The sequence below is a fragment of the Colius striatus genome, chromosome 1, assembly GCF_028858725.1.
Source record: "Colius striatus isolate bColStr4 chromosome 1, bColStr4.1.hap1, whole genome shotgun sequence".
Classification (NCBI taxonomy): domain Eukaryota; kingdom Metazoa; phylum Chordata; class Aves; order Coliiformes; family Coliidae; genus Colius; species Colius striatus.
Window position 1 is genome coordinate 2,294,273 of NC_084759.1, and position 22,484 is coordinate 2,316,756.

General features: G+C 44.2%; 1 protein-coding gene across 1 annotated transcript in view; it reads right to left on the bottom strand.

The window, feature by feature from the left end:
* Positions 1–511: 511 nt before the first annotated feature.
* Positions 512–22,484, bottom strand: part of GUCY2F (guanylate cyclase 2F, retinal) — a 52,258-nt gene continuing 30,285 nt past the window's right edge. Inside the window, exons 15-18 of the mRNA XM_062020335.1 lie at positions 20,045–20,143; positions 17,519–17,613; positions 16,347–16,432; positions 512–650 (exon numbers count right to left, since the gene is read on the bottom strand). Coding sequence (XP_061876319.1) covers positions 512–650; positions 16,347–16,432; positions 17,519–17,613; positions 20,045–20,143 — 419 coding nt within the window. The remainder of the gene's footprint in view (positions 651–16,346; positions 16,433–17,518; positions 17,614–20,044; positions 20,144–22,484) is intronic.

The following is a 22,484-nucleotide window of genomic DNA, read 5'->3' on the forward strand; positions in this document are numbered from 1 at the left end:
TTTCCCCTTGAGGAGGAATATAAAAGTAGTTTTTGTTGTTGTTGTATTTTCCTCTAGATTGCATTGATTTTTGTGAAACCAGAGTTTCCTACACCAGCAACGAAAAAAACCCTGTATAATGCAAAATGCTTAAATCATTTTAGCACTTGGAATTATTATTCCATCCTAAATGCAGCTGGACACGTGTGTGCTAGCTAAAATATTCTTTGGGCTTATCCTTGTGACAGATGCTGGTGAAGGGCTCACACTACCACCACCATCACTCTCCTTCCCCATGGATCCCTGCTGAAAACACACACATATAGCTCTGAGCTGGTGCCCAGTTTCACAAGAGGTGGTGGTCAGGATTCATCTGCCTGCTCAGGGTCATCCTCTACAAGAGCTAAAAGGCTTCATCAATTGTAGTTGAAGCTTTTGGATGGAAGGGAATTCAATGGAAGGTGTGAGCTCTTGTGCTGGGTTGGCTTCAAAGTGTCTGTCCTGGTCTTACTAGTTCTTCCCTGTGCTTTTCTCAGATTTCATCCTCTTCAATACTGATTCCATCCTCCTTCATGATCTCCAGCTCTTTAAAGGTTGCTTTTGTCAGTCTCCTTTTTGTGTTCCTCAGGACAGATTTGATTTTCCAGGTCAGCACATCTGGCCAGTTGTGGCTGTAAAACAGAGAAGCGAGGAGGAGTTAGTAACCTTGCTCACTAAGGAACAGCCTTTCATTTTGCATCATTTTGTGTCAGACAAAGCAGAATCATTCGATGTTCTCAAAGCCATCAATAAGCATCAGTAAAGGAGGGATGCTGGAAGAGAACTGCAGGGACATGGTGGTCTCAGTAGACCATACAACTGCTGGAGCTGTGGAATACACAGAGTTTTCATCCAAGGATATCCACTTTACAAAGGTAAATTGCCTTTACATATAAACAACCAGAGGGCTTCAGCTGCTCTTGAAAAACATTCCTAACTGTGCATCATAAGGCTTATCAAGCCCCTAGCTGGTAATAAAAGAGATTCTCTGTTAACCAGCTGGGCTTCTCTGGGTTTGAGGCTGTTCACTGCTACCAATGAGAAATCTGAAACTCCAACTTCTCTGGCAGCCCCATGACCTCACCAAGCCCAAGACAGGATGGACAGAGAACCAGAAAGTCCTGACATCCATTTCAGATCCTGGTGTGGTTTTACTGCCTTAGCTTGGCACTATTCCTGAAAGAATGAGCTCTACTGAGTACCAGGACTTAAGAGCTGGGCTGACTGAGAGACTGCATCTAGATCCAGGCTAGTAAACTGATGTGATGGAGCTGAAAAGGATCATTTGATAGGATGCTCTGAGTGTCCAGGTTCTACCATCTGTTGGTGTGCACAGATTTATTATAACATAATAGGGGATTCAGGGACAAAACAATCATCCAGCACTTGTACAAGGCCAGAAGCTGAGTGAATGACAGAGCTTTAGATGAGTCTTCACTCTGCCCTGTCCTACATAAAGCATCATATGAGATCAAATTTATTGTGCATAGTAGAGGAAAATATCATTCCAGCTGTTGTAAAACAAAAAGAAGTAAATGCTAGCCCATAGCAATGACATCATTGTGGTTCTAGAGATGCTAACAAGAAATAGTTGAGAAATTGTTGTGTGTACATATATGTGTTTAACTTGTACATACCATTGTTGTGCACAATGAATAAGCAATAAACAATTCAGACCATAGACAAGGAAGAAATCTTTTGTGATGAGGATGATGAAACACTGGCACAGGTTGCCCAGGGACATGGTAGATGCCCCATCTCTGGAAACATTCAAGGTCAGGTTGGACGTGGCTATGAGCAACCTGATCTAAATGAAGGTGTCCTTGTTGTTTGCAAGGGGCTTTGATTAGATGACCATGAAATGTGCCTTCCAACTCAAACCATTCTGTGATTCTATGATTCCAAGAACATAAACCATGAGGTCTTGAAAGGAAGGGAATGAATATTGTGAGGACCAAGGACCATTCAGACCAATGAACAGTTATTAATATAGAACTTTTAAGCAGACTAAGGAAACTGCCCTTAATGACAGCACAGGATGAACTGTCTTTAAAGTATCTATTAGATATCTACAAAGTGTATAAATATGCTTTAAAATATATATAAGACAATACAAATTCAGCAAATAGCACTGGCACCAGAACCAGGCATGCAGGGTTGAGCACTCTCACACCCTGTACCATAGCACTACATATCTAAGGCTTTTTTTGTTATCATTCAAAGGGAATTGTATTTTATGATCTGACCTAAGGTTCTGTGGGTGATGTCTGGTGGTCTGGTTACCTGTGCCTGAGGACTGGCTACTAAACTGGGATGCAACAAGTGAAGAGTCAGACTTCCAAACCCAGCACACGTCACATTCCCTTCACTCTCACAGTTGGAGCTCGAGTGGAGCCAAGGACAGCCAAGGGCAAAAAATGAGGAAAGGGACCTAAAGGCAAGTTGCTGAATCTTAAGAAATCACCCAAATGTATCACAGAATCTCAAGGGTTGGAAGGGACCTCGAAAGATCATCCAGTGCAACCCTAATATCAACCCAATGCTATTGAGGATGCAGTGAAGGATTCACCTTGAAACTTCATTCATTGAACTTTATGAGAAAGAGCTGATGCTCTTCTCAGATACAACCCAAAATGCTTTCCAACCACTAAGGAAACAAGGAAAAGAAACAGATATGTATTTTTTATAAGCCTTTCTGCTGTTGGATGAAGAAGACAAGACTCTCAGTGTGTTGCTGAGAGATGTCCCTGCATACCAGAAGTAGCTGATGCAGAGTGGAAGGAAGGGGGAAGAGAAGAACCTTCAGAGAGATCATGCAAGCAAAATCATCTGGAATTATCCCTGCAGTGTGGTTGAAGGAGTAAGCTGTAACTATACAGGTTTCTGTGTAGGTGTGGGTTTCACCTTTGAGGACAGAGAGAATCTTTATCATAAACTCTGTCCTGAAAGAGCTTTCAGATCTTAACTGCTGGTGAACCAGACCTTGCCAGTCTATGGCTTGGCCAGTAAGATGCAATGATTTCGGGTGTTTACTGAATTTCCTGAACAAGAAAGAACTTTGAGGGATCTCCTCTCACTAAGCAGAGTTCATGGGTTGAGAGGTCAGAATTGAGCCTCAGTACTTTTAGCTGATCCCAGGCTGGTCTTTTGTCCATGCAGAACACACTACTTCTATGTTTATATATCTAAAGCTCAGCAAAGACCAATGTAGGTGACATTAAGATTTATATAGCATGGATCCTTCCATAAATACAGCAGCCACCAATCACACTGGGGTGAAAATTCACCCCTTTCAACTCCACAACGATCTCTGATTGATTTGCATAGGGTCTATCTCATCATCAAGGTGAGATCAATCTAGGGATCCCAGGGAGTCATTGACCTCTCTGCTGGGCTTTGAAGGAAAGAGAGAAATCCTTTTCTTCATATCAGAAGCACACCATATAAGATGCTAGAGGTGATTCAGCTGTCTGAGGATACTGTCTAGCAGTATTTGAGATGCCATGGTTTATCCTACGTGGCCTTCAGCTGCTGTTTCATCTGCCAGTCTTGCCCAAGTGTCTCTGGTGGTGTGGGCTGAATCACACTTGCATGAGTGAAAGATCCTACTGCAGGGCAAAGTATAAGGAACACTAGTGGAATAGCCAAAAGCTTTATCTTCCTATAACTGAAGGTGGACTTTGGTGTTCCTCATGCTGCACTTTTTTTGCCAAGATCCAGCCAGAAAACTTGTCTGTCTTTGCAAACAGGTGTCCACCAAGGACAAGAAGCCTCTTCTGAGGTTAAAGGAGTCACTCCCTGACCATGAAGAGCAGTGTCTTGTCCTTCCCCTAAACTCCAGGCCAAAAGAATATGCCAAATTATAAAAATACTGGGCATTCCTGTCTCACCACAGCAAGTCCTGTTGAGAGTAATGGGACTGTAAACTGGGTGACTGGAGTAGAGACCACTGCATCTGAGATCCTTGTGTAGTGTTCCTTTATTACTATCAAGGAATAACAAGGTTATTGATGGCATATTCCCTTTCATCATGAATGTCTAACGTATATAAGCTGGAAAAGTCACTAAACCACCAAGCAGGCACGTGGGAATAAGTGGGTGTTGAGGACATAATGGACCCCATTGAAAGCTTAATGCACACAGGAAGGATTGAACTATGGCTGTTGAGAAACTCCAGGTATAAATGCCTTATTGATTCTTTTTTGCTGTTTCCCATGAGTTGATCCAAAGGGACTAATAAGGACCTGCTGTTCTCCATACTGCACTGCTGATCAGCCTTGCTTCAGTGCAGAAGCCTATGTCTGTGGGTGGTGTATGTACTAAGTGTTTTTGTGTGTGTATATGAGCAGTTTTGGTCAAGCTAGCCCAAGTGAGAGATTCTCTTTGTCTCTGGCCTTGGAAGAGTAGTTTGTGCTCATTGGTGTAGATCAGTAGGGTGGTCTTCTCTGCCTTGGAGCTTATATTTAGCAGCCAGTGTTCACATATGGTAGTGCTTATACAGGCCTCTGCACAGTGTGTCCCATATTTAAATCCTTCATTTGTTTAAATGAAGAATTTCTGTCAGCTCCTAGAACAGAGAGAGCCTCAGACAACTTTACAATCTCTTCAGGGAGATAAGAGCCTAGTAACACTCCCTGAATCTTCAACGTTTGTGGTTGGGAAAGAGAAACACAGCCAAATTTCTCTGCTGGGTTTCATCCTTGTTAAGAAAATTAGATGAAGCTTTAGTATTTAGAGTAATCCATCAGCTTGGTGTGGTGACTCTTAATGGGTTTGTAACCAGCCTGTGTCTAGGCACTGGCACAGGTTTACCAGGGTGGTAGTAGATGCCTCGTCTCTGGAGACACTCAGGGTCAGGTTGGACGGTGGCTTTCATCCACCTCTGCTTTTTTTCCAAGTGGAAATCAAGTAAAACATAGTTCAGAGACAGTAAGCAAAAGAATGATTGCTGTTTTCAGTGATATTATCAAAAAAACCCAACCAGACAGTGTTTTCACGGGCCATCAGACCCTTCATGTGCATGAGTGGGTGTGGATCCTTATATGCCAGCCTTGTTTTGGTAGCATCTATTTGATCAGGCCCCTCAAGCCATGCTGTTATACCCCACATCACTTCTAAATTCCAACCAAATCATCCTATATCCACATTTCTTTCTCATACCATTAGGTGCCATAGTGATGAAAAACAGAGCTGCGTCCTTTCTCAGGCCATGAGATACAGAATTACACTAGGCAGGAGATAGACATTAAAAGAGAGCAAAAAATAGGCAATTTGGATTCTCCCAGGCTTGACCTGCAGCCTTATCTCTGTGTTTGCCATGGACTAGGCTCTTCCTGGCACAGTGCACATCAATATCCAGTGGACTGATAATACACTGCAGGTAAACACAGTCGTGCTGTATGTCTTGAAGGAATGAATGTGATAACAGGTCACAAATCTGCTATGAGATCACCCAGCAAGGCTACTACTATCTTTAGACAGTTTTGCTGCTGTTCTGAGCAGCAGCAGCAGTCTTTTGAATGAGACACTTTCAAAGAATAAGACACATTTTTGACAAAAAGAGAGAAAAAAAAGACGGCATGCCATTATAAAATGAGCAAAGTGCAGACAAATGACACACAAGCAGACACTAGATAGCAGAGCTACGTTGGGACTGTCCTACAGCTACTACCTCAGATCTAGGCCCTTTTGCCAAGGAGTTTTTCAGCTTTCCTCCTTTTGAACTCTGCAATTTCTTCCGTGGGTAACCCATGGGCTCTAAACCTGGAGTGAACAGGTAGGCCATTAGAGAAAGAACCAGTTCAAGTTTCATCTGCAACAAAGAACAGGTGACAGTCACGGAGACCAAGTGAAAGGAAAGTGTCTTCTGGTGTAAAAAAGGAAACAACTACTGGATCTGGTTCAGGTTTTGTTTATTCCCTTCTTGTATCACTTCAGCTCTACCTGTTGCAAACGGGTGAGGTCAGCTAATTTAAGTGTCTCAAAGTTAAGTGCATGCTCTGAGACAGGCATCTTTTGTCACCTGTGTAGCCAGGCACAACCAGAAGGCTCTTGGCACACTTCTCCCAGGATGAGGTGAATGACATTGTTGATTGAGAAGCACAAACTATATATCTACCATGACTGTATCCAGAATCTATGAGACAAGATGAACCCTCTGAGGATTATCCCACTGTTCCTCTAATCCTCCGCCTTGCTCATCACAGGGAAGAGCAGAACGAAACTGCTGTGAAGATCTTACTTTCAGTTAGTTCAGCTCCTGCCTCCGTGCTTTTTGGTGTTCCAGGGATGTTGCTTTCAGAAGCTCTCAGCTCTCCAAGCTGTGGGCACACTTCCAAATGGAAATCCTGTTTAACTGTCCCTGGAGAAAGGTATTTTTCCTAAAAGCTTAGCACAAATTTAACAGCCTTTCCCAAGAGAGATCAGAGTCAGGTTTCAACTCTTTGCCAATTCTGTCCTACAAATGGAAAGGTCTAACAAGCTGTCCTTCCATTCCTTTCCTAAATGCTGAGCTCTGGGAATATCTTCATTTTTATAGACTAAATTGATCCCTGTTTATAAACCCCCACCATGAGCACTGAAGCCTTTAGGGCTGGGTCCCAAGGATAGGGAAGCTGGGAAGATATAATCCTGATGGGCTGAATGAGGGATGGCTTCCTCTGGGGACAAAACACTCAGGTGGGATTAATCTCCATGAAAGTTAGCTATCTGCAACAGACACATCTCCATCTGAGCCAAATCTCTTGGGCCCTCTTCTGAGCCAGTGAAGGGAAGCAGACACTGCTGGACCACAGTGAGGGTTTATTCCAAAGCAGATGTCTTCTGTGAGGCAGAAGAGCTGCACCTAGAAGTGCCTATTTCTCTGCATTGAGACTAAAAGATGTGTAAGATGACCAGCTTAGATGGAGATGTCTGTACTAGAGGCATAGATTAAATCCTAACAGCTGGAGGGGGAAGAGGAATAACTTGTCTCCATCCCCTCTATGCAAGCAGTACAAAGTTCAGCCACACATGGGTAAGCATGAGATGGTCTTTAAGTCTAATCAGCAGAAATCCATCTCCAGGGAGGAGTGGAGGAGGTTGCTGCCTGTGTCTGCACAACAGTTCAGCAAGTTGTGACCCACATGAGATGAAGACCTTACCAAGGTGCTTGAGGATCAAACACAATACCAGGTTGCCTGAGCTCCACCTCCAAAGGCTACTTACACAACTATCAAATAACTGTTTGATGATGGTTTGACCTTCATCCACAGCACAACAACAAGAAGAAAGACCCAGTGAAAACAGCACTGACCCAGTGAAAACAGCACTGACATATCCCCTGAGCTCACTGATGTCTGAGCAACTGGAGAGAGCTGATTCTGTACCCTCCATCCCAACCTCTCACAAAAGCCCTTGGTCTGAAGGCAGCTGTTATTTTTCCAAGGTCCTCTCTTCCCACCACTTGTTTCCAAACCCAGCAGGAGAAAATCTATAAGGTCCTGCACCCCAGTTCCCTGGGCAATTAAGGAATTTGCCTTCTCTTTTCTCCACATGGTATGTTACATTGATTTTTACTTTGTTCTGAGCATTGAAAACAGAAGCCCTTGAAGCTGAGTCAGCCAGAACAACTTCTAGTACCCAGTTACAGGGGAAAAAGCTCAGACACATACACAGGGCATCTTTGTGACTGGGCCACCCTGAACCCTTCTGTGAAAACAACTGCAACTCAAATTGTCTTGAGACCTGGATCATATGGATGCAGACAGAGTCTTCTCTGACCTCCTTTCTCTTATCCCTTCTTGGCATAAACCTGTATGCTGGAGCAATGCATACCCTATCACAAGCTGCAGGTATGCTGGGAAGCCCATTATGTCTCAGCTCTGTGGCCCTGCTCCAAACAGCCCTTTAATTGACTGCTTCCCACACACCTTCATCTTTAAACCAGTCTTCATTTTCTCTGGAGTTACTTGTTTCTAAGGTGGTTTATTTTATTTTAACCCATGTTTCATTGCACTCCAGTTTTTCTTACTTTAAATGGCTGGTAGCTTTGTAGAAGCAGTTGGCTGAAGAGCAGAGGAGGCTCCTTGGTACCTGAGCACTGTTATTCATAAAGAGCTTTTGGGCTGTAAAGAGAAGCCATGCTTGGATGGCATGAGGGGGAACAAGTGTGCCCTGATCAGATAGAGATCTCAATTGGCCAGCCCACACAGCAGCTGCAATACCATAAAGATGTTCCTAGACTCAAGCTGGCTCCTGTTCAGACAGCTCAGATCACTTGTCACTGGGATTCCCTCTGCTTTTCTTTACAAGGAAAGTGTGGGAAGATCTAGGGAGAAACACCCTCAAATAGGTAAACAGGCAACTGGGGAGGCCGCAGCTCCAGGGCTGTGTCAGTGCTGGGCCCCTCACTCACTGCCACAGGGACACTGAGGGGCTGCAGCGTGGCCAGAGCCGGGCACAGAGCTGGGGAAGGGGCTGGAGCACAAGGGGCTGGGGAGGGGCTGAGGGAATGGGGGTGCTGAGCCTGGAGAAGCCTGAGGGGACACAGCAGCACTCTCTGACACTCCCTCACACAGCCTGCAATGAGCTGGGGGTCGGTCTCTTTTCACAAGTAACAAGTGACAGGACAAAATGAAACAGCCTCAAGTTACTCCAGGAGAGGTTTATATTGGAGTTGAGGCAGAATGTTTTCCCTGAGAGGGTTGTCAGCCCCTGTGCCAGGCTGCCCTGGAGATATTGAACAGTCTTGTAGCTGAGGTGCTGAGGGCCATGGGGTAGTGACGGGTTTGGCAGGGTGAGGTGAATGACCTTAAAGGACTTTTCCAACCAAACCAATTCTATGATTCCATGATACTCTAGACAGCCTTTCCTGCTGTCAAGGTGCTGATTGGTGCTCTCTGTCTGCAAAAACATCCATCAAAAGGACTTTCACCTCCTACTTCACCTCCCAGACTGAGTGAGACAGGAGAAACTACAGTGCACATTCAGGCACACCTGGGCACACCTCAGCCTTGCCTGAGGCTGTACCTGCAAACTAGAGTATGATCCACAAAGCCAGACAGATCCTGAGCACAGTCCAGGACTAGCTTCCCCCATATCTATAGAAACACACATAGGAGAAAGGGTAACACATTGAAACACACCTGCCAGCAAAACAATGTCAATACCTGATATTCTGAACACTATCTTCCTTTCTGAACACTGCCTTTGGGGTTTCTGGCTAGCAACAGTGATTCTCTAATCTAGTATTCCAGCCAATTCTCTTAGAAATCTCATCTTGCTCAAGAAAAAAGAACTTGTTTAAATATATCAGCTGGAGCAACCACATTCCAAGCCAGCCAGCCTTGTTCAAAGGGAGATGAGTCACTGACTTTCATTCCCTTTCTCCCCTCAACCAGATTTCAGAGCAAAAAAAATCTTCTTTTTCACCTGTATTATGCCACAGCCAAGACCAGAATATCCTCTTCTCTTCATTTTGCTGTTGTGGTAGGAGTTCAGAAAGAGTTTTAAAAGAAAACATTGGCTGTGAAGCTGAAAACATCTGTCCTGACATTGGGTGACCAAGCCTATGAGCCAGACCATGCTTTGATTTCCCCAAATAACTCTTGTTATATAAAGTTTAATTATGAAACATTGTGATGCTGTTGTATAATTCCAGCTATGTAAGGACAACAAAAAGTTTTGCACTGCTGTTTGTTCTACCAGCTCTTTTCTTTCTGATTTGAAAGTGCATTGGGTGAAAAAACTTCAAATAGGAGTCTGGATGGAAATCCTTTTGCTTATTCCCCCCCGCAAGAAGACATATCAGCAGCAACAGCAGACTCTCTGCTGATCATCTCCCATCCTGCCAGGGTGTGTCAACATAGACAAAGCAATGAGAGCCTTGTATTAGGTGGAAGAAAAAGCAATACTGTCTTAAGGGATGTTTTCTTCCTGACTTGTGAGAAGATGTTTCTCCTCCAGCATTGGGAGATAAATTCATAGATTCACAGAATGGTAGGGGTTGGAAGGGACCTTTAGAGATCATCCAGTCCAATCCCCCTGCAGAAGCAGGGTCACCTAGATCAGGTCACACAGGAACGTGTCCAGGTGGGTCTTGAAGACCTGCAAGGAAGGAGCCTCCACACCCTCCCTGGGCAGCCTGGGCCAGGGCTCCCTCACTGAAACACTGAAACAGTTTGTTCTTGTGTTAAAATGGAACTTTTTGTGTTCCAGCTTCATCCCATCACCCCTTGTCCTGTTGTTAGCCACCATTGAGATATTTGTAACTATTACTGAGATCCCCCCTCAGTCTCCTCCAGACTAAACAGCCCCAGGTCCCGCAGCCTTTCCTCAGAAAGAAGATTCTTTGAGCATCTTTCATTGCTTCTCACCCATTTCACCTTCAATCAAGGATCTCAGTGCTTTCTCCAGTGCTGATCCTCATGTATGTGAGCACGGGAAAGCCCAAACCCATTCTCCTCTCCTTGGCTCCATCTTCAGTTCTCAGTGACTTCACATGGCAGGTTGTACCTATCGTTATGGCTGGTGGTGGGCTGGATGATCCATCAGCCCTTCTGGACTTCAGACCTACAGCATGATTTCATACAAGTGAAGAGCCCTGGGTTTGATGATAAAAATCCAAACCTCTCAATTGTTTTTTACCTGGACACTGGGTTCATGGTTAAAAACCCTTGAGAAGAACCACAACCTGGATCTTTGTTCACTGAACAATATTCTTTGTTTTCTTCTTTCTTTTTCTTTCTCCAGTTAACTTTCCAGAACTAATTTAAAACAGTGTTAGAAAAGGAAAGCTCTAGATTAAAAAGCTCTCCTGGGATATAGGGCTGCTTTAAATGCCTGTATCCAGTACCAGAGCAAAGGATCTCTGAGACGGAATGGTGAAAGTTATAACGGCAGAAGACTGGGTATGTCACTCATCTCCTTGGAACTGCAAATGAATATGGTCCTGGCTTTTGAGTTGGGTTTTGAGGGGTTTTTTCCCCCTGGATTTCATTAACTATTGGTAATTCATTAGCTCCACCAGTGCTGACAAGGTGCTGCCCATCCCAGAGCACTGAAGGATACCAGCTTCCCACATTTATCAACGAGTAACTTAGTGTGTTTTCCATGGCTGCTCTTCAGTCTCAAAACTAGTCTCCTGGTGTACCCTCAAAGGAACCTCACAGCCTTCCTTTAAACCTATTTGACTGTGAAATCTCAAAAGAGTCTGTCTCTGACTGCTCAGCATGCTTGGCTTTGCTGTCTCATCATTTTGTTACACCTCCTCTACATCCATACCAATCTGCTCTTATTTCCTCTGGCAGTATCAGGCTTTTGTGGAAAGCCTTTTCTCTCTGCTTTCTGTGGTTATTGCATGATGGAACTACATTATGAAGATATAACCAGGTAGACAGATGGTGGTAGATCAGTGGATGTGGTTTATCTTGGTTTCAGTAAAGCATTTGGCACTGTGTCCCACAGCATCCTGGCAGCGAAACAGAAAGTGTGGGCTGGATGATGAGGTAGTGAGGTGGACTGTGAACTGGTTGAAGGGAAGAAGGCAGAGAGTGGTGAACAATGGGATAGGGTCCAGTTGGAGGCCTGTATCTAGTGGAATCCCTCAGGAGTCAGTGCTGGGACCAGTACTGTTCAATCTATTCATTAATGACTTTGCTGAGAGAGCAGGGGCACTGTCAGCAGGTTTACTGGGGATACTAAACTGGGGCAGTGGCTGACACCCCAGAAGGCTGTGCTGCCATCCAACCAGAGCTGGACAGGCTGGAGGGTTGGGCAGAGAGAAATCTAATGAAATCCAACAAGGGCAAGTGTAGAGTGTTGCACCTGGGAAAGAACAACCCCATGTACCAGTACAGGCTGGGGGATGAACTCTTAGAGAGTAACACAGGGGAAAGGGAGCTGGGGGTGCTGGTGGGCAGCAGGATGAGATGAGCCAGCAACGTGCCCTCGTGACCAAGGCCAATGGCAGCCTGGGGTGGGTCAGAAGGGCTGTGGTGAGTAGGTGCAGAGAGGTTCTGCTCCCCCTCTACTCTGCCCTCCTGAGACCACATCTGGAATATCGTGTCCAGTTCTGGGCCCCTCAGTTCCAGAAGGACAGGGAGCTGCTGGAGAGAGTTCAGTGCAGGGACACAGAGATGATGGAGTGGAGCATCTCCCTTGTGATGAAAGGCTGAGGGAGCTGGGGCTCTTGAGCTTGGAGAAGAGGAGCCTGAGGAGTGAGCTCATTCATGTTACAAACCCATCAAGGGTGGGTGTGAGGAGGCTGGAGCCAGGCTGTGCTCAGGGATGGCCAATGACAGGACAAGGGGCAATGGGTACAAGCTGGAACAGAAGAGGTTCCAAAGCAACACAAGGAAGAATTTGTTCCCTATTGAGGTGAGAGAGCACTGGCAGGGGCTGCCCAGATGGGCTGTGGAGGCTCCTTCTCTGGAGCCATCCCAAACCCAGCTGGATGAGTTCCTGTGTGCCCTACTCTAGGTGGTGCTGCTCTGGCAGGGGGGTTGCACTGGATGAGCTTTCAAGGTCCCTTCAGATTCTGTGATTCTGTGAACCCCAACCCACAAGATCCTGAGCTACAGCAACATAAATCCTAACAAGCTGCAAGGAAGGAGAAATCATATTTATCACAAAGCAAAGATCTGCCAGAGAAGGTGTTGAAATTTGATTTGGAGCAAGGAAATGACTGAGGAGTCTCTTGAGATGGATATTAAACTTGCACTTTCCTTGTGTCTTGGGAAACACATCCTGAACCTCCACCTTATCCCATATAAAAACCACCACTTTGAAAGGTTCCTTCCTTGATTTCCAGTAGGTTTTTTACTTATGAAAACAAACACACAAGCCCTGAGCAGCTTGACATAAGGGTGATTTTAAGAATAGCCTTTTAGTTAATATGATTTTATACATGGTTTGAAGAAAGCAGGAGTGGTAAGAAGCCTATTAGATCTTTTAATTGAACTACTTCTTAATGAAAATATTTAGTCTGCTGTGTGAGCCATGTCACCCACAGCACCAGGGTTTTAAGAGTAAGGTGCATTTATCTGAACTCCCTACACAGCTGTAAAGGTGTGAAAATACTCGTGCAGCCATTGGAAATCAATGAGAGTGTTCCAACTAATGCTTGTAGTAAGTCTGTAATTGGGATTAAATAGAGATGTTCATGAATATCAATTAAATTCAAGTTATGTGGATGCAATAATTGTTCCTTTCTTAGTCATTTGGTAGTGGTTTGAGTTTTATTGTTAGACAATAAGGTGTACTTTCCCAGCAATTTCAGCAGTATCTGATGGAGTGGTTATCCCAGGCTTTTACTGGACCATTAGTATTAACTCAATGACATAATTATTCTTCCATATTTTTAAGTTTGCTGAAGCTGGCTTCTAACCTGCATATAAACTCACCTTTGGAAGGTCTGTGACTATTCTCCAGGTCTATAGTGCCAAGAATACTGTCAGCACAATAGGATAATGAAGCTTGATTTGTCCCTAGACATCTATGAACAGCTCTATGAGCTACTTGATTGCCTACCAAAGCAAGGAAACTGCATTCACGTGTCAAGAAACCCTCCTGCCAAGGACTGTGCTTACAGATTTGACTGGGTTTTATGCCATGGGAAATAACAAGAAGTTAGCACTCTTTAAGGTTATCTGCCATCTTTTCCATAAACCACTGTAGTGAAAGACTGAAACGCTCCATATCTCAAGGGTTATGTCTTGTCATGCAGTGAGGAACATTAGCAGACCATGAATGAAACTAAGCTCAGGTTGTCCTGGTCCATACGAGTTCCAGGAGACAGCTCACAGGGTCAGACACAGATCCAGAGATTTTTATGAAGATGAAATACTTTTCCTCAGGGTTATTTAGGAGCATGTTCTTCAAACAGAACTTGCAACCCTGCAGTGTGACCCTTAAAACCATGGCACACAGTTTTGTGTTTCCATAGTATGGACATGAGACCAAGCATCATCTATGAATCTTCTATCAATAAGTGCCAGCACTCAGCAAGACCACCACAACTTCCCAGTTGTAGATGTTTAGTCACAAAATAAAGCATGAGGTAAAAGTACAAGTCACAGAATAAAGCATGGGGTAAAAGTAAATGCTCATGGACCTCATGAAAGGTCTAAATCATAGAATCACAGAATGGTAGGGGTTGGAAGGGACCTTTAGAGCTCATCCAGTCCAACCCCCCTGCAGAAGCAGGTTCACCTAGATCAGGTCACAAATGGAAGGTGAGTTCCTTCAGGATGGGATAAAAAGATAATTAGAAGAAGAATTTATTCAGTACTTCCTTCTCCAGCTCAAAAGGCTACAGATGAGGAAACTTCTACAGGAGTATATAAAGCAGTGACTTGAAACCATCATATTGGCTAAGAGAAACAATTTTCGGCCTCTCAGAAACTGGCACAAAACTGAATCATCAAGATAAGACTGGGAATAAAACAGGACAGAGTATCTGATGACTGACTGATAATAGCACAGCTTATGCATGAGGCAGTTCTCCAAATATTTGCTTTGCTTGAACATCCAGTCACTTCTTTCTGCCATTTGACATTTGACTTCCATGGGATATAGTTTTTGGTTTGACCCTTCACTGGGAGAGATTCAGTTTTGTGTTGCTTTGCTTTTTCCCCTGATTCCCTTCACATTCATTCAACTGCTGTATGATGGTCTATGGGGACAGAAAGAACAGGGAAGGTCAGGGCCTTGGGACAAGAGCATATCACCTCCCTCTCTGCAGTGCTACTGGTGGATTCTTCTGAGGTTACACAAGGATGCTCAAGATTCCCTGATCCTGAGTACATGGGAAAGTTTTCTGCCTCTTCTTATTGTTTCCCTGGCCCTGATTTATTTTCAGCCATTTACAATCCACGTCTAGAAACAGCTTGGGCCTGCTTAAGTCTGACTTTGGAATACTTGATCAGTGAACAAGCTCCTTGAGTGTCATGAAAAGAACCTCAACAGTAAACAGAGGCCTAACACATCATTTTTAGATGGCAAAACCAGGATGAGAAGAACCTGCTCTCAAGGTAGATGTCTTGGTGCTTCCTTGGTTGCATGGTAAGCCAACATATCTCACTAATCTGGCAAAACTCCTCCAAGTTTCTTATTTCCTATGGCTAATACATCATTGGTATCAACACACTTCAGTCAATAGCTCATTTCCATAAAGAATTAACAACAAAATGCTTCCAGGACTAAGAAATATTGTGCCTCAAAATTATCTGCCAACAACTTTGTCTTCCATTCTGACTGATACCCAAATAACTGAAAAATGATGGCCCAAAATACTGTTAAATTCCATGTTACTCCAAGAAAGCTCTGGGAGGGCTCTGAGCAAATGAACTGCCTCCTATGCAACTGCCCAATTAGTGAACCATTATCTGCAAAGGGGGTTAAAGGCTGTCTTCGTTTTACTAAGAGGAAATGAGGCAAAACTTAGAACGAGATCACTCAGGGGAAGCCAGAAACAAAATAAAACCAGATTCCGTTTGCTGCCAGACATCTATCTCTGAGTTAGTCACTGTAGAACCTGTTCACAGTCAAAAAAACAGCCATCTTGGAAGGGCAATTCATCTTCTAATCCAGATGTCTAAGCAGGCTAGTCAGTTCAGACCCCTGAGCATGTATTTGTCTTTGTGGGTTACAAAGGGAGTCAAGGTTGGCTGGCTTCAATGTGAGCGACTACACTGTTCTTGTCAAACAAGTCCCACTCCTGGTTTTTATGTCCTGACCACAACACCCTTTTCAGGCATGTGACAGCTGAGCAAGGAGTACTCCAGTTTGCAAAGGCAGGCATTGTAAACCTGCAAATTGGCTTAATGGATTTCAGATGCTCAGTGTCCCTTCCATGGAGGCAACACTGATTACCTGAGGAGGTCACGTTTTCACAACACAAAGTCTCCTCTTTGTTCTGTTTAAATGAACAGTGCTACAGGGAGGAAATATGTTTATGAGGCAAATGAGGCTGCTTTCTGCAGGAGGTTGATGGAAGGAGAGAAAAATCTGAGTGTCATCCACACACTGGTGACACCAGAGACCTGGAAGTGTCCCTGAGTGTCTCCCACAGGCACACACAGTAGGAGGAAGATAAAGGAAGAAACTCCCTGGTGCTCATTTCCCAGGGGCTACAGACAGTAAGCAGCAAGATTCAATGGCAGTTCTTGGGAAGTGTGATTAAAGAGAGGAGCTGAAGAAACTGCATCACTTCTAAGCCTCAGTAAGTCACCTAAGGAAAACAATGTAGACCTTGCAAACAGATACCATGAAAAGACAGCTACTCCTTCTGTGAATTACAGCAAAGACCTTTTAATAAATGCACTGAACAGTGCTGAAGTCACACTTACCCTGGCATTATTTCAGGAGGTTTAGGTAAGGGCTTCAGAAAGCCCTTTTTCCCAACTAGCCAATAAGTGTCTTCAACTCCTTTGCCCTAAAATACAAACAAAAAGCCAGATAAAGAGCAGCTTTCGGACCAAACTTTGCCTTTAACAAGGTCTCCTCTTTTAATATGGTGAATGTCACTATATTAAAAGAGGAGGCTTAGTTAAAATTCTCATCTACCAATGACCCTCATCGATCTGGGTCATTGAAACTACACAGCTTAACAGAAATGAGAAACTACTAATCATCTGCTGTGGCAGCACTAACTCATCCATTGAGAGGTTTTTCAACTGTTGCTGGACTGAGTATCAGGATAATGACTTCTTCCACCACTGATGATTTAGCTTTTAAGGTGAGATGCATCTGATGAAATATGGGCATCTATATCAGAGTCAGTTACACTTGACTGGAGAAGTGGAGCTAAACAGATATTTCTAGAGTGACATTCACCTTCACATGAACTGGACACTGAAAGGAAGTCAGGTTAATAATTTCCTAAAGTGCCAATTTATCTTTACTAACTATGTAAAGCTTTCTAATCCATTGACTAAACCTGGAATAACTGCCTCAGACCTCCACTTGCAGATATATGAACTTGGGTGAGATGATTCCACTCTTCAGGAAAGATTGTTGAGGGATCTTGGGCCATGCTCAGGTCATAGAATCATAGAATGGTAGGGGTTGGAAGGGACCTTTAGAGATCATCTAGTCCAACCCCCCTGCAGAAGCAGGTCCCACCTAGATCAGGTCACACAGGAACGTGTCCAGGCAGGAAATCTCTTACTGTAGATCCCTTAGTGTAGATGCTTAAGGCAAGCAAAGCTCCTACTTCTGTCTGTTGACTGTGTAAGGAGAACAGTGATGTTTTAAATTATGCAATGTTTTCTTGTTTGGAAAACAGCAGCTTCTGTCATGGGTGGATTAAATAAGTACTTGGATCCACCATATACAGCTGATTGCTTGATCCTGTGGTCCTTCAGTAATTACCTCAGGTACTGAAACAACTGATGGAGTCAATTTGGGAAGGACCAAGCAGAACAGTGGTGGATGAAAGCCAAACCAGAGCTTAATAGGAACATTCCCTAAGCAACAAGATTCCCCAGTGAAGCATTTCATACAGCCTTGCCCTTCTTACCTTCAGTTCTGTTTTTCCTCTAGGTATGATTTCATAGCCTTCATTTAGACTCTGAAGTGTATCCACGGTACTTTGGCTGACATGGATTCTGTAAGCTGGGAATGGAAAGAAAACCAGCTGAATCACTATACTCCACACACACTGTGAGTTCCCCACTGCTTCACCCTGGCATGGAAAAATGCTCCAAAGCATGCAGGTATGTAGCTGGTGTAGCTGTGTGATGCTTCTCTACATAGAGTTTGATGCTGATGGATGAATCCTTCCAGGTAGGGCTGTAACAAGCACAAGGTGAGAGGAAACTACACGGAGGACTTCCTGGATCAGGATACTAAACATGCAAAGTGCAAAAGTCTACCTCTTGATAAAGATGGTAAGTGATGTTTCAGCCACATTGTCAGCTGGAATTCAAAATGTCATTTTTATCTCCTGCCACAGAATAACAAGGGAGCAAGAGAGAAAAGAAAAATAACCAGCTGTTCTGTTCCAGACACCCAAAGTCATTTGGAAGGTGAGATGAAAAGCATAAAGACAGAGTTTGGAGAGGCACATAACAAAAATGCATCTAAATCCCTCTAGGTTTTTAGTAATGATTTCCATCCAGAGCTGCTATTAACAACCTATGAACCAAATGGGCAAAAGTGGAGATCTTTATTAGATCCCCACCTCTCCCAGGTTGTGTCACAGTCATTGCTGGAACTCACTGGAATTCATTGTGGTTCTGCTGGTGTGAGCCAAGCCAGGGAAGATGTCTCAAACATTTTCCTCTTAAACAGCTGTTTTTGATGATTGTTTTTCTTGAGTTTTTACTTCAAATGCATCAATCCCATTCCTTTCCTCCATGAAGGATGGGAGATGAACTAATTACATTTTGTTTGCTGAATAATCAGAAAGAAGAACATCAGTTTAAATATGCAGAGGAAGACCACACAGCTTTGAGCTACGTTTCCTGAGAAACTAACCTACAATCTTCCTATTACTGAGTATCTCTATATATTCCTACTAATGTATAATGATGCTTCTGTATCTGCATTGCTCCTTCTGTTTCTAGGCCAGGGGGACTTTGTGCTTCCAAGACTCTAAGCCTTGAGATTCTTCAAATACCTCTCTTGACGTTCAAAATCTACTATCAAAGCATTTCCTCCTTTTTACTGCTTTCCAAATGCAATGTGTGCCTCCTAAAATAAACCAGCCATAATCACAAGAAAGGCAATTTTCCTTAATTAATGATCAGCCTAATTGCTAGTCTTAATTAGTCTAATCAAAGTCACTGGAACTAGAAATGTGAGGATTGTATGAAAAAGTTCCAGTGTGGCATGTATACTGCAACAGATTTCTAGCCTGGCAAGACCTCAAGATTTTAATATGAAATGGCAAAATAAGATGTCAAGATAACATTGAGTATCAAGATATTAATATTAAATATAATATTGAATAGCTAAGAATAACATTGAACCAGGTAAATAATAGGTAATTTTTTTTGGCTGTTGAAAATATCAAAAGGGAGATCAGAGATCAAAAATTAAGTTGTATGAATCACTGCTTTTGGAAACCAACTTGTGCTGATATCCTGAACACCTAAAGCAACATATCCAAGACTCCAGCACTGCTGACCCTTGCTGTCCACTCTGTTATCTGCTGTTCAAGCACTATGGTTTGCATATCCATATCACAGCCAAGGACAGCAACAAACAGCAGTTCTGTGCACACATATGGCTGGGAAGCAGGTGTACATTTCTTCCCCATTAGCTCCTTTTACAAGGCTGGAAATCTCCAGCCAGAGAGCAAGAAAAAACAGCAGAGAGATGGTACTGTCTTATCTGCTACAGCTATTGTCCCTGTCTACATAGGACATATTGTCCCTGTGCACATATTGTCCCGGTGTTTTTGTAATGGAATGCCTCAGGAAAACAAAGGCAAGCCCTTGAGGGTAAAATAGCATGAACATCAATCCATCCAGAAAGGCATCACAAAAACCTGAAGAGGAAGGGAAGCTTTAGGAATCTGTTAGGACCTGCCAACACATGTTCTCGGAATTGCACTGCTGACAAATGAAGACCTCACAAATTACTTTCTTCATGTTGCAGGACATTGTGGCATGGGATCTGGTTTACCCTCTCTTCAGCATGAGGGAAGCAGTGCCCACTTGTGCTTCAAGCCTTGCCTTGTACTGGCCATGACAGATAAGTGCTTTATTTTTCTGTGCAAGAAGAGCTCTGAGTTAAAGATTCTCAGCACTGACTGAAAAACAAGATCTAACCTATGTAGGATAAATATAGGGCAATTCATGTTGGTTGATGGGATCCAAATCAGAGGACTGTAGCTGGAAGGCACGGTCTTAAAGGCTGATCTGCAACAGCAAAGCTGATGCCCTCTCCTTCAGGCTGCTATGAATTTTGTCATTTGACTTCACCCCCTTCTCCAGAGATGATTCAGCTGCAATGCTTATAACTAAAGATACATATTTTTTTTTGTCTCTCTTGAGAAATGTGTTCAACCACCCACCCCAGGACCATTCCAAATACTCACGCAGGCCCGTGGACTCCATCCGTGATGCCGTGTTCACTGTGTCTCCGAAGAGGCAGTACCGTGGCATGGTAAGTCCCACCACACCCGCCACACAGGGCCCTGAAAGACATGCCACCTGTATAACCCAGATGTTACTGCACAAACCAAGGGGTTCACCAACAAATAGAAAGAAAACACTGGAGAACACAGAAGAAGGGCTTTCTAAAGATCCTGTTGGCCTTGGTGCTTGCTACAAGACATCAAAAATTAAGCACATTGATGTTTTACTCTTGGGGAAGGTCTTGTGTAGTAGGATTCAGTGCATAGAATCATAGAATCACAGAATGGTAGGGGTTAGAAGGGACCTTTAGAGATCATCCAGTCCGACCCCTCTGCCAAAGTAGGTCCACCTAGATCAGGTCACACAGGAACGTGTCCAGGTGGGTCTTGAAGAGCTCCAAGGAAGGAGCCTCCACACCCTCCCTGGGCAGCCTGGGCCAGGGCTCCCTCACTCCAACACTGAAACAGTTTGTTCTTATGTTTCAATGGAACTTTTTGTGTTCCAGCTTCATCCCATCACCCCTTGTCCTGTTGCTACATACAATGGAAAAAAGTGCTGCCCCAACCTCCTGACACCCACCGTTTATATAGTTATAAATACTAATGAGCTCCCCCCTCAGTCTCCTCTTCTCCAGACTAAACAGCCCCAGCTCCTGCAGCCTTTCCATGTGTGAAAGATGTTCCAGTTCCCTGATCATCTTGATGGCCATGTGCTGGACTCTCTCCAGAAGTTCTCTGTCCCTCTTGAGCTGGGAAGCCCAAAAGTTCACCATCATCTGTGAGAAACGTGTTCAGAGTTCGTGGAAGCTCAACAACTCTCCCAGTTTCATATTTTCAAGGCCACCTTTCCAACCTGAGAAAATTAAAGTTCAGACCCTGTGATATTCCCTGAGTCTCAGTGGAACAGGGATGAAAATGGGCCTTGGAAGCCCAGAGATACTGGCAGCACTCTGGACCACCCAGTGTCCTCTCCTTGGAAAGGAACACGTTGTTAACTCCCCTGTCTAGCCCAAAACTGTTTCTTTTCCCTTTTTCTCATTTTTTTTTCAATGAGATCCACTCCCTTCCAAAGTAGCTCCCAAAGAACCGGTGCCAAGTTCTCAGAGAGAGGTATGTGTACAGGATTCACATGAACATGCACACACAGAGATATAAAATGTATGACAGCCAAACAGCACAGACAACTGTCAGCTGGGGCGCTTGGCTGAGATCATGTTTGGACTGTGCTCTGAAGTATGAGATGCTAGATTTCATCACCCACAATTTAAAACATGAGGCTTGCGAAATAGATGCAAAAAAAAAAACCCCATAAAGAAAGTTAAGAGAAAAATAGTTCTCTCAGCAACGTGAGGAGGTGTGAGGCTTCCTGCAGAGAAACACAGGCCTCTCTGTGTTTTCCACTGAATGCATTTATGTCAAATGTCTTTTAAAGCTCTGCCTGCCTTTTCAATCCCATGATCATTCTGGGTTAAGGTTTAGCAAAACTGATATCTGGGAATTATAATCACTGTTCAGGTGAGGGAGCCCTGGCCCAGGCTGCCCAGGGAGGGTGTGGAGGCTCCTTCCTTGGAGCTCTTCAAGACCCACCTGGACACATTCCTGTGTGACCTGATCAAGGTGGGAGCTGCTTCTGCAGGGGGGTTGGACTGGATGAGCTCTAAAGGTCCCTCCCAACCCCACCATTCTGTGATTCTATGAAATTCTATGAAATCTTTTCCCATGCAAGGCTACAGAATGTTCATATCAACACTATGTGAAATGATGCTATAGAGTAGGCCAATGGCATCCTGGGATGCATCAAGAAGAGTGTGGCCAGCAGGTCAAGGGAGGTTCTGCCCTCTCTCTGCTCTGCCCTGCTGAGGCCTCATCTGGAGTCCTGTGTCCAGTTCTGGGCTCCTCAGCTCAAGAGGGACAGAGAACTGCTGGAGAGAGGCCAGTGCAGGGCCACCAAGATGATCAGGAGACTGGAACATCTTTCATATGAGAAAAGGCTGCGGGACCTGGGGCTGTTTAGTCTGGAGAAGAGGAGACTGAGGGAGGATCTCATTAGTATTTCTAACTATATAAACGGTGGGTGTCAGGAGGTTGGGGCAGCACTTTTTTCTATGATATGTAGCAACAGGACAAGGGGTGATGGGATGAAGTTGGAACACAAAAGGTTCCATTTAAACATAAGAACAAACTGTGTCAGTGTTGGAGTGAGGGAGCCCTGGCCCAGGCTGCCCAGAGGGGTTGTGGAGGCTCCTTCCTTGGAGCTCTTCAAGACCCACCTGGACACGTTCCTGTGTGACCTGATCTAGGTGGGAGCTGCTTCTGCAGGGGGTTGGACTGGATGAGCTCTAAAGGTCCCTTCCAACCCCACCATTCTATGATTCTATGATTCTATGATTCTATAAAGTTT